Below are 12,832 nucleotides of genomic sequence, written 5' to 3'. Positions count from 1 at the left end.
AGTATTTACAGAACTAATAAAATGTTTTTATTTTTTACAGACATCATCCCAAGAAGTACTTTTAGAGCAGGATTCTCTTCCTATACTTCCGGAGTTCTGGTTGATGGCGGTCAGTGAAAACGGTACTATTGCTGAAATTAAATTCGATATGGATTCATCACCGATAGTTCAAGGTAAAATTCTTTAAACAAAAATGCGATGTTCATTAAATTGTTCAAAAGTTTTCTCCCATCGTTTTCAGATTATATTAAGAGAGATCGCAAGGGGCTTTAATTTAAAATAAATTTCGATTAAATATTTACTTATCAGGGTCTGGTCCAGGATTATTTTAATTGATGCAGAATTGCCGAAAACGAAATAACACTGCCGAGCGGAGCGAAACAAATCATTTTCTGGACGATTTTATGCTTAAAAATATATTTCTCCAATCTAAGGGAGGCGCCCTCTATATCCACTATGAAACAGGTACCAATTATCAAATATTTAACGAAATTCATTTGTTTATTGCAGTTATTACTCCAGCTGTTGTTTTTCCTCTGAAAATAAAGCAACCAGTTCAAATTTCAAGCGACTCACCATTAACTGTAAACGTTACTCTGCAAGAGGATACCAAAACTGGAATTCTTTCAGCACTAGTCGAGTGGGACCATCCACCAATCTTTACCAGCAAACGTGTTATTTTGTATGATATTCATTTGTTATTTACTGACTGCAACAATGTTTATGAAACATCTCCAACATGCCTAAAAACACCAGAACAATATGCACATACTGTAGGGTTTAGAGATACACTAAAGGTAAGTTGTTTTTTACAGCTAATTTCCTAAAGTTTGTAAAATTTGGGTTAATTGTGTATAACTGAATGGGAAAATGAAAAAAAAATGCTTGCTTTGTTTGTATAATCGTTTATCCAAGCTTTTTATTAAGATTGACATCTTCAAACAATAAATATAGGCAAACTTAAACCTGTAAATATTATAGTTAAATTCAATAGGATGTTATCTAAATTACTATTGTATAATATATAAACAAAGCAAGCAAGCTAACCTAAGTCTTTCTCTACATGCATTATGAATTAAGCTGTAATACTATTGTCAATTTTAACCAGAAAAATATATAAAACTGTATTGTAAAATTGTGTATAAAAATTTTTTATGGCAATAGACTTGGATATAAAAGCTAATTTGGTCATTACAAAATGAGATACTTTCATTAAGGCAATTAGGTTTTCCATTACGTCAATCGAACACACGATTTAAGTATATTTCATTCTTTAATGAAAGAATCCTTACTATTAAATTTGCATGTCAAATGTAATTTGAATTTTAATGTTCATTACTAAATGTATATTCGTGCGTTTGCACTGACATAGGACATTTTGAAAACTAGGTGAAGCAGAACATTTTTTAACTAAGGTTTTGGTTTTCCATGTTTTTCGATTTTGTCTAAGATTTAACCTATAGCTGTTTTGTTTTGAGCTTCACTGATAAGTCTTATGTATATAGATAAAATGCAGTGATGCTTACCAAATTATAAACCTGATTTGCTCTGAAGGGGTGTTTTTTGAGATAACTGTTTAAAGTTCGATAATTTTATAAGAGAGTGTTTTTTGAGATAACTGTTTAAAGTTCGATAATTTTTTAAGAGAGGCGAAAGAAATCAAAGGAAAACTCAAACGCATTAGTAAATTTTAAATTAAAAAGATATCTAAACTTTTGTTGGAAAATCAGGTTGACCTTAGACGTTTTTGGTTCATTGATTTCTTTGTCCTAAAGTGTTGATGCTACTACTACGTTTACATCTGTTGGAAGTAAAGTTTTAGTTACTGTATACTGCTTGTCGTTAATTTGAAAATGACATAGCGCAACACATTAGGCAAAGGCAAATTATAATAGAAAATAAAAATTATTTCTTTTGCTTTACAGCCCCACTATAAGCTGGACAAATTGCTGTATAATTCCTACTATCACCTAGAAGTTCAAATGAATGACGATTGGTATGGAAATGTTGAGTTCCGTACTGTAGAATGTCCAAATGTTGACACAAAAACTTACACAGTATGTCAAAGTGTAATAGCATCCAGTAATAATGAAAGTGAAACAGAAGAGGATTATGAACATGGTAAGCATATGTTTTATGTCTCTTTTTCGACCAGTCTTGCATGATACAATAATTTATATAAAAATAAGGAGATATGGTATGGGTGAATAAAAACACTCTCAATAGACTTAAGGACAATGATGTGAACCTTTCAAGTCACCAAACGGTCTTTAACAATGAGCCAAGCTCATATCGTATTGTCCTTCCGGCCCGGTATTAACAAATTTGAAACAATTCAAGAGAGAAAAACATACAGAGGCAGATTAAGGGAGTCGGGGATTCTGTTGTATTTATATTTACCGGTTCCAGTTCAAACTTTGCCTTTTTCTAAGTCATGGAACCACATCTGACAACAACCCGATTTATTTTACAAAACGACGAAAAACAAATATGTCAGACTGCAACCAATGGCAACCACTGGATAACATCTTGGATTGGCCAACAATTTATCCATGATTAAGTGTAATGCGAAGTCCAGCTAAGAAAAATATTAGACCACAGTCTCAAAGACCATGCATTTGAGTGTTTATAACCGATTTATGTCCATAGATAAACTGCTAGAAATTGCTAACGACCCCATATAGCTACAAAAAGCGTTATAAATTGGTAGTTTGGTTACCTTTTTATATATTTTTAAAAGTTGTCAAATTGGTAAACTGTTTTCTTGGACCGTACTTTTTCCGGACTGCCAAGAACCTTGCTAACATAATAGTCCCGAATGACCATAAGAGGCGATTTCAATTCCACTTTAGAATAGCTTACATAGTTTTCTTCTTGTGAAAAACAACCAATAACCAGTCAGTCAGTATAGATGCACTGGTCCAATTGATCAATATTGTTTGTTCTTAGTGATAGATTTAAACGATTACCTACTTAACACTTTTTGATGTTTTACATGCAACATCGAACTCCTTAATTTAGATCATATCATTAAAAATGTATGCTAAAGAACGAGAATTTGTCTGAGATTCTGCGAGAAAAATCTCTAAGCCTTCAATGTTAAAATGTGTTAATAATCGATTTAATAGTTTTGTACGATAAATCATAAATCATATAACAATATTATTTCCAATAAAAACAGCTATTTAACAAACTTTAGGTTTTGCGGTATTAAGAATTTTAATGACGTTTTGTTTAGTATTTAGAACTGCATCTTGAATTAATCGACTTGCATGTGTGAAAAGGATTCAGAATTGTATAGAATGCACGTAAAATGTTTGATCAAATTGCAATTTCTTCAATCCCTGTTTTACGAGATGTTTTATACGTTTTTCCCATTTTAATGATATGATATTTTAGGTCACCATTTTGTTATGATCATTCAAAATAAGTCACTTCTGATATGAAAAGAGAAAAAAAATCATAGTCTTCACCAATCACTCAAAATGAATTTTATACAGTAAAATACGAAGCCATTACCTCATTTAAGTTTTATAGCACTCAAAAGGGATATATTAATGAAATATGAAAAGTACAATTTTAAGCGCAAGAAAAATCCTTTTATTTGGTTCTTTTTTTTGTGAAATCATTATTATGCATTTCATTATTTTTAAATGGTGGGATCTCTTTAAAATATATATGTTCTCTGTATTCATATACATGTAAATAAGAAACTATACTTTCATATTTTTTTGTAATTCGGAAGACCACCCAATTGCATGTACATTGTTTTACGTGACCTCCGTACTGAAGATTTATGTATCATAAAAAGGTCAAAGCCATATGATAATATCACATGATAAATCATTACAATAACGATCTCTCGATTGCATCGTGACTACGATAACGATTTATATTTTGATGTAGTTTGGATTGTGATAAATGCACGTTACCACCAGGTTGCCAAAAGAGCAACGATCTGAAACTGAACATTAATAGAAGAGGTTGTATCTGTTTAAGAGTTGATGAATAATCTTTAAGATGATTATCGGGGATTAACCCTTTAACGTCTTTGATGTTTTTATTTGATGAAAACAGGATCTAACTTGTTAATCTAATGACAATGATATTAACTTAAAGAGTGATAATTTTCCACGTTTTTACAGACGACAAACACCTGCTACAGGAAATATAAATTAGTACAAATGAAGGAAGAAACAAAAAACATGTCTGCCAAGCCTTTGAATCGTGCATAAATACGATAAATATAAAAACGAAGCTTTTCATCCTCTTTCTTTGAACAATGCATATAATGTCATCTGGATTGTACCTTTAATTCCACTAGCTTAACATCTCAACTTTTTCGTTCATGTAGACCAGTTCTTCCATGTTGCTATTATCTTACATGGACGTGGTGGATACTACCTCTCGCCACTATTTTGCATTATTCTGTGAATCTTTTAAACATCTCCTTGTTATTCCTAGAATGTAGGGTGTTTTCTCTTTCTCATAGTTTACACCTAACCTTTAAACTTACATCATGTACATGAGCAGAATGTATCGTATCGCTGTTTTCCCATACGAACGAAGGGAATCTTCGTGTTATCCTTCGAAAGTAGGCTGTTGTCTTTTTCTAGTAGTTTACATCTATCTATTTATATCATGGGCATAGATTGATTGATTGATTGTTGGTTGCTTTACGCCGCATTAGCACAAAAAGGCTATATCGCGGCGACCATGGGCATAGAGAATTATCGGTGAGATTTGTTCTCTCCATCTTACTGATAAAAATGTTCTTTTTTGTTCTGTCTAGCATTTCTCCATCTTACTGATAAAAATGTTCTTTTTTGTTCTATCTAGCATTTCTCCATCTTACTGATAGAAAATGTTCTTTTTTGTTCTTTCTAGCATTTCTACATCTTACTACAGTACTTACTGTAATAGAAAATAATCTTTTTTGTTCTGTCTAGCATTTCTCCGTCTTACTGCAACTGACAGAAAATGCTCTTTTTTTTTTCTGTCTAGCATTTCCTCATCTTACTGATAACAAGAACTATCTTTAAAAAAGATATCCGACGTATTTAAATTTAAAACTATCATTTCGATAAACTTCAGAAGCTCAAAGATACCATTTAAATAACGTTTTCTCTGTTTGTGTTCAGTATTCTCGGTCCTCGTATCTTTCTGTTTACATTCACCAAAACCCCGCGGAAATCTCACATGCGTAGGTGCGTTCTAAAAGTCATGTACGTTCGTACAACAAAGTTTACATTAAAAATTATATAATTGTCCCGAATAAACAGCTGTCACGGATGCAAAGAGCTATTGGAGAAACAATTATTTTAATAAAAATATAAATCTTTGTAAGATCTAGTTCAAATAGAATGAAATTCAAAACAGTGTGGCTGTGGCCATTGATTGACACGTTAAATTCATCCATTGACTGGGACAATTTACGTGAACGTTTGTCTGTAACGACCACTGTTCACGACGTACTTACGATTGACATTTAAACTGTGGGGTCACCAAAGGTTTCTTAACGCCTTTAATTATAAAATAATTCGAAAAATTAATCAGGAATAACCTTTATATTTTGATTTATATAATTGATAAAAATCAAAACATCGTGTTATTTCTGATTAATTTTTCGAATTACTTTATTAAGGTGTTGAGAACCTTTGGTGACCCCATATTTTAAGTGTCTTTAAAAACTACATAGTGAGCAGTGGTCGTTACATACAAACGTTCACCTAAATTGTCTCAGTCAATGGATGAATTTAATGTGTCAATCAATGGCCACAGCCACACTGTTTTGAATTTCATTCTATTTATAGTTTTTCACTTGCTTTCCATCACGATATAATTAACGAGACGTTTTTTCAAACACAACCAAATCACCCACCATGACAGCATTTTGTCCAATCACAGAAAGGATTTTCGAGCTTGCGTATTCTGTTGCCATAGTTAAACGTCCTTAAGTTCAAAGGGCACAAACCGAAACTATACCGACTACGTCGGAAACAATATTCTGTTTTGTTCTGCCTAGCATTTTATCTGCGTGCTAATTTTATCGATTATACAAAAGTTTAGCGTAACATTGCTATAATTCGGCTCCATAATAGTTGTTCTAACCAATATCCAGTGCTTAAAAGAAATTTTTCGGTGACTCAAAACTGTAAAATGTGTTGTTTTTCAATGTTTTAACTAATACTAACGCCCCCTTTTTATGTGTGTGTCGTGTTTAGGTAAATTTTTTTTATATATATAAAGTTTATACTGATTATAATCTCTTTATCTTTTTTATATGTGGTTTTGAAAGGGATGAATGGTGTATAAAATTAATTTCGATATTTTTGTATTTCTGTTTTTATCCGATTAGTATATACAGGATGTTGTTTTGAACACATCCATTCCTCGTATGTTACGAGATATCGGCATGTCCGATAAGAATTGACTGGTCTTGTTTTAATCGACATTGTTTCAATGCTTAAATTGCTGTTATTTGGAAGAAGTAAATAATATAATTTAGCTTATGAGCACAGAAAACGCAAAAACGTCCTGAATATGCATAAAATATTTGCAACAAGACATTAAATTACATTTATTTTTGAAAATCAAACTTGCGTTTCTAGCCTTTTTGTTATTAAGATCCTTGGGTTATACTTATTATTGTGTTATTTTTGTTGTCGTCACAAACATTTCTATTAGTTTGATCTGATTGACATCTTTAGTCTATAGCAGCAATGTATTTTATTGAGAATAGGATGAAACAAGTACTGTAAGCGCCTTGGTGCTTTAGGAGCTCGTCACAAACGATTCTATCAGTTTGATCTGCTATCTTTACGGTATAGCAGTGCATTTTATTGAGAATGTGATGGAACCGCGCCAATTAAACAATATCATTACAAATTCGTAACAATTACGGTGGAGAGACGACAATCTTGTTGTTATTACCTAATCAAACTTCGTGAAGACAAAATATACTAATTACAACCAAACTGCCTACATGAAGAGTAGATGATTGCTACTTTGTGTACGCATTTTTTTAATAATTAGATATTATGCAGAATATTTTAATAAAAGCTTGTCTTTGATCTAATTCATTACAGTGACGTATCACAGTATCGGTATTCGGTTGTTTAATTGATTATTCACTATCGCTTGTTAATTTCATTGGCCGAATTCCATCCTACCTTTAAACATCATGATTTATGGTGAAAAAAAATTCTGCAAGATTAGTACCTTTATTTCTTTGAAAGTTTTATGAAAAAACGTTTGAATACTTATTTACGTGCCAACATTCATAGATATTTAGTTATAACATACACCACAACATCGGAAGCACGTTTACCTCTACATGTCTAGTTGAATCCTATTGAAAAATTCAAATGTTCAGCCATAATTATATTGTTTGACATTTTAGTGTACCATGCATTTTAATTTCTTGTTGGTCTCTCTATGCTTTGGTGTTTGTACAATGAAAAACTGGATAAAACAAAAAGACGTTCATGGAATAATGTCCTTCATTCAGCCCATTCCTTGATTTTTTTGATAATACATAAATATCGAGTTTTGTTGGAGTATATTGCTTAGGCAGCAACCATTTGATTTTCGGGGGGGGGGGGGGGGGGGGGGCTATGGTTTTTTTTGGAAAAAAAAGTTTGTTTCCAGTTTTTGGAGAAAAAAAATAATTTGTTTTTGATTCTGAGAAAAAAAAATTGTTTGTTTCACCCTCAGCTGCCACTATATGTAATGCTAAAATTGAAAGAAAATTTTGAAAGAAATGTTTTTGACTTGTCGCGAAAAAAAAAAATTTGTCCAGAAATTTGTTCAGTATTTTTCCAAATCAATCTTATTCAAAATATAAACCACTAATTTCGTTATTCTCATATCAGTGTTGTTCCTTTTGGAATTGTTAGACGATGATGACTGGTGTACCCATATTTTGACTATTATATTTATTGTGTCTGATTGTTTAACGCATCAGTGTAAAAATATCGGAAATTGATGAGACTGTCATTAAAGTGAGAGGGTTGGCGCTGTGGAACCAGGTTTGGTCCACCATTTTCTACATTTGAAAATGCCTGTACCAAGTCAGGAGTATGACAGTTTTTGTCCATTCGTTTTTGATGCGTTTTGTTATTTGATTTTGCCATGTGGTTGTGGACTTTCCCAATTGATCTTCCTCTGAGTTCAGTATTTTTGTGATTTTACTTTTTATATATAAGAGCACGAGAGTTGTTATAGATCTGAATTTAGTCAGATTGTGTCAAAATTGTATGACTGTCTGTGCCTTAATCTTTCATCGACTATTTTCACAAAAATCCTCGATTTAAAATGATCTCAATTTATACTACTTACAAGTTTTTGTGAAAGAGCCGTTGGATTGCATTGGTCTTCGTAAATTCAAATTTAGAATATTAATTTTTGTTTCAATTTTCACAAACTCTTTTCAACGCATATTTATCATTATATTTCCAGAACCAATTGATATAATGGAATGGGGAATTGTACTACGGAACTGGAAGTGTAACAAGCACACTGGGACAGTTTCTGTATTGTTAGCATGGAACGTCCCATTCAATCATTCTGCTGTCTCGTCTTACACAATAAGCTGCATCATCAACGACGTCTCCGACATTCCAGCTATAGTCCGGAAAACAAATAAAACCGAAGAATGGTTTGATTTGGATGAAAATACTGAATATCGAATAGAGGTAAAATATTTGTGTATAATAATACGTTATAGATGGCAATAGACTAAAACGGTTTTTTTTTCATTATTTTATAACCAATTCATATACAAAATGTATATACAAACCCAACGGTATATTTATAATCATGTTCTTGATTGAAATGTTTCCGTCGTCAGATATTTGTTATACACCATTAAATACATATTTTCCCTGAAATTGTGAAAACTAAAAAAATCTATTAATTATTGTTATCGATGTTTTTGAATACTGTGGATGGTACTATGAGAATACATAATATGGTTATTTTATTTCTTAATATTTGTTTAACTATCTATATGGTATACAAATATACTAATTTTGCCGTATTTTATTTATAAAAAAAATGTTTCTATATTTTTTTCTATTGTATTAATTTTATTAACTTAGGGTGTAGCTATATACCAACGTAATGGAAGACGTGACGCAATACAGAGTGATATCAGACGTCTCAACACTACAATGTGTGTTATTAAGGCTGAAAGCGTCAAATCGAGAAAAGGTAATCTTAACCAGCAAGCATCTTTTTGTCATAGCTACATTTAATCGCATATAGAGTATCTAGTCAAAATATCAAAATGGCTCAAGCTATACTTCAGTGTAGACAGTGTAGTCCCAAAGCTTGTGGCCAAGAAAATTAATTTATGATGGTCCAGGAATATTTTTGGGGAATTAATCGTATTTACTAAGTTTGAATTTCCCATGAAAATCCTCCACTATATCATCTTTTCAAATCTTTTTAATTCCATTATTATTCTCTATCTATATAATAATAAACCAATAACTATTACATGGTTAATCTCTCCCAAAGGACAAAAATAAAGAGATTTTAATTTTTATTTCAATTATTTCAAGTTGCCACAATACTTAAGTCGTTAGTTTTCTCTTTGAATATTTTTACATTTGTGATGATTTCGGGGCCTTTTATAGCTGACTACGCGGTAGGGGCTTGGCTCATTGTTGAAGTCCGTACAGTGATCAATATCTGTTTAATTTATGTGTCATTTGGTCTCTTGTGTATATTTGTCTCATTGGCAATCATACCACATCTTCTTTTTTATATATATTTTAATGATGCACATTATATTTTTATATTCTACATTTTAGTTACAGATGCGGACTGGAAGAATATTGATAAAATAATTGTTGGAATTACTTGTGTCGCTAGTGTCATTCTCCTTGGATTAATTATTCTCTTCATTTATAAGAAGAGGCATACATTCAAAGATATCATCATTACCAAACCAGCAGTTGCCAAGAGCAACAGTTACAAGTCTAACGTCGGATGTAAGTATTCCGGAGGTCGAATTTGTGTCCGTCTTTGGTTTCGTTAATTATCTTGACAAATATTTTTCGCAACTTCTATGACATACAAATAAAAAACATATATTTATATTCTTAAATAGGCCGTACAGTGAACTATAATTGTTAATTTCTTTGTCATTTGGTCTCTCTTGGAGAGTTATCTCATTGGCAATCATACCACATCTTCTTTATTATACATATCCTTTAAATGATTTAAATTTAGTACCAAGGTCCTATTTAAAATCATATGTAACATTTATTATAGATGGAATTAAAAAATATTTCATTTTAGTAATGAAGAATCAGGACCCTGCAGCGACCAATACATTTTTTTTAAATAAAAAAACTTGCCGTAAGACATTGCTTGGCATTTAATAGCAAAAACATGTCTTGTTTTAAACACTAAATTTGTCAATAGTACTGCTGACATTTATAGTTTAAGTATGTTTATTTTATATTTACATTGAAGAATTAGAACATCGTTTGGAAAATAATGTATAGAAAAAAAGATTGATTAATTTAAAGATATGGAAACCATGAATGTGTGTCCATAGTACACAGTGCCCTTCTTGCAATATCCCATTTCCATGTTCAATACACCTTGAAATATGTGTCAATTTTGAATATATAATTATTTTTAAAACTTTACTATATATGAACATTCAGGTACCAAGGTTCAAGTTAATTTCACCCAAAAGTCAGGGTAAATTACATTAAACAAAACGTTTAACCATGAACACGACGGACTTTCAGACGAATGCATAAACTTGAAAATATAATGCCTCTTTTACCGAGTGTAGGGCATACTGAATATGCCATCATATTTTCTATTTCAAACAGTATTTACATTATAGTGTTTGGGTGCTTTTGTTGTCTATAAAAACCAGTCTATAAACACAAACAGAATTGCAACTACAATTATTGAAATAATTGATCGACATGCATTATATTCAGAAAATGATACAAGTCTTCTTCAGTTACCTTTTGAAACCAATAGTTTGTTAAGCCCAAAACACCAAATGTTTTAAAAGAAACAAAACAAAAAGCCCCCAAAAAAGAAAACCAAGGTTCTCTTTATGATCATATGAATGTTTTTGATATTCCTAAACAATTGATATACATGAATTAAGAAAGAGACAATAAATATTTTTATTTTTATTTTTACAGGTAAAGTTGATTATTCCAATCAATTATTGGTAATGAGTGATGAATGGGAACTGGACCCTTGTCGTCTCAAGTTCTGTACCCCTATTGGTCAAGGAGCGTTTGGCAAAGTAGTGACTGGTTACTACGACAACAAGAGAGTAGCCATCAAGCTTGTTCGAGGTGCGTTTTATTTATAAATCATGCTCACACATTTTCATATAAAGCTGAACGTTTCTTAACTTGTTGAATGTTTTCATTTAGTTTTCTTTACGTCAGGGTCATATACTATGATCCTATGAGATTTTTTATGCTTAGTACCTCCCATTTAAATCATTCATTTCACTTTCACGAACAGCTTTTGTGTTAAGCTCGTGATATTCTTTTGGACGTGAAACACATTTTTACAATTATCTGTCAGGAAAACTAGCAAACTATAAAAGTTTGTTGATTATATTCATGTTTTACGTAAAAATTGATAGCTTTGAAGAGAATAATTAGAGTTTTGTAAAGTGTTACTTTTTTCTATATCAATACACTTGCTATAATTGAGAACTAATGTCCGCCAGATGACTAGTAATCGTCTCCTCTTTGCTGGTTTAATACATCATATTTCTACATCATAAGACTTGTGCTCCTTTACTTCGGTGTAAATTATTACATGATGAAAAACTTTTGGAGACGTTTATCAATACTACTTTTTAAGCCGACTTGCTTACGTAAAATAGTACGTGAATAACTTTTATTAATGTAATGTCCAATTTCATTTCAAAGATGAGATAATAAAAGTAATTCGTATCTTTAATTTTAAATGAATTGGCCCGTCATTTATTTGTATTCACCTGTTTCCTGCATTTCTATTCCAGTGGCAATTTTCCAGTACATATTTTTTTCCTTTATTTTTATAGATAGTGCACCTTTATCTTATAAAGAAGATCTATTGGCAGAAATCAACTTGATGAAACGTATAGGTGCTCATCCAAATATAGTCTCGATGCTAGGAGCATGTACCCTTTCAGAACCCATTGCTCTTGCTATGGAGTACATTCCTTTTGGAAACCTACAAATGTTTTTGAAGTAAGTAATACATATATATTGTAAGTAAAATGAAAATTTGACAATGCCAAAAATTAACAAAAAGAGGATAATTGTATGCATTTGATGCAAAAATCTTGTAGTGTACAGTACAGCAACAATCCCCTACACCAAAACAAGCCACTTTTCTTCTAATTTTAGTCTAGAACTTTTGTTCTATATTTTATTTTTTGCCATGCCAGTTTTATTTCATATTAATATTTATTTTTTCATTGTCTTTCTGGATAATTGTGTATGTGTGTGAGTGTGTTATTTTTGTATATCTTAGTTATTTTCTTAGCTCGATCAAAGTTAACTTATCAGTAGTATGAAATTCAAAACAGTGTAGCTGTGGCCATTGATTGACCCATCAAAATCATCCATTGACTGGGACAATTTACGTGAACGTTTGTCTGTAACAACCACTGTTCATGACGTACCTACGATAGACATTTAAACTGTGGGGTCAACAAAGGTTTCTTAACGCCTTTAATTATAAAATAATTCGAAAAATTAATCAGGAATAACCTTTGTGTTTTGATTTATATAATTGATATAAATCAAAATACCGTGTTATTTCTGATTAATTTTTCGAATTA

General features: G+C 31.4%; 1 protein-coding gene across 2 annotated transcripts in view; it reads left to right on the top strand.

Moving 5' to 3' along the window:
• The window catches only part of LOC139516552 (uncharacterized), a 72,357-nt gene that overhangs the window by 47,895 nt on the left and 11,630 nt on the right, over nucleotides 1–12,832 (top strand). For both annotated transcript variants that reach the window (XM_071306726.1, XM_071306725.1), the window contains 8 exons: nucleotides 41–173; nucleotides 511–797; nucleotides 1,926–2,121; nucleotides 8,461–8,696; nucleotides 9,102–9,213; nucleotides 9,819–9,998; nucleotides 11,184–11,342; nucleotides 12,068–12,236. In XM_071306726.1, coding sequence (XP_071162827.1) covers nucleotides 41–173; nucleotides 511–797; nucleotides 1,926–2,121; nucleotides 8,461–8,696; nucleotides 9,102–9,213; nucleotides 9,819–9,998; nucleotides 11,184–11,342; nucleotides 12,068–12,236 — 1,472 coding nt within the window. The remainder of the gene's footprint in view (nucleotides 1–40; nucleotides 174–510; nucleotides 798–1,925; nucleotides 2,122–8,460; nucleotides 8,697–9,101; nucleotides 9,214–9,818; nucleotides 9,999–11,183; nucleotides 11,343–12,067; nucleotides 12,237–12,832) is intronic.

The sequence above is a fragment of the Mytilus edulis genome, chromosome 3, assembly GCF_963676685.1.
Source record: "Mytilus edulis chromosome 3, xbMytEdul2.2, whole genome shotgun sequence".
Taxonomy (NCBI): Eukaryota; Metazoa; Mollusca; class Bivalvia; order Mytilida; family Mytilidae; genus Mytilus; species Mytilus edulis.
This window is presented reverse-complemented; position numbering and strand designations above follow the sequence as displayed.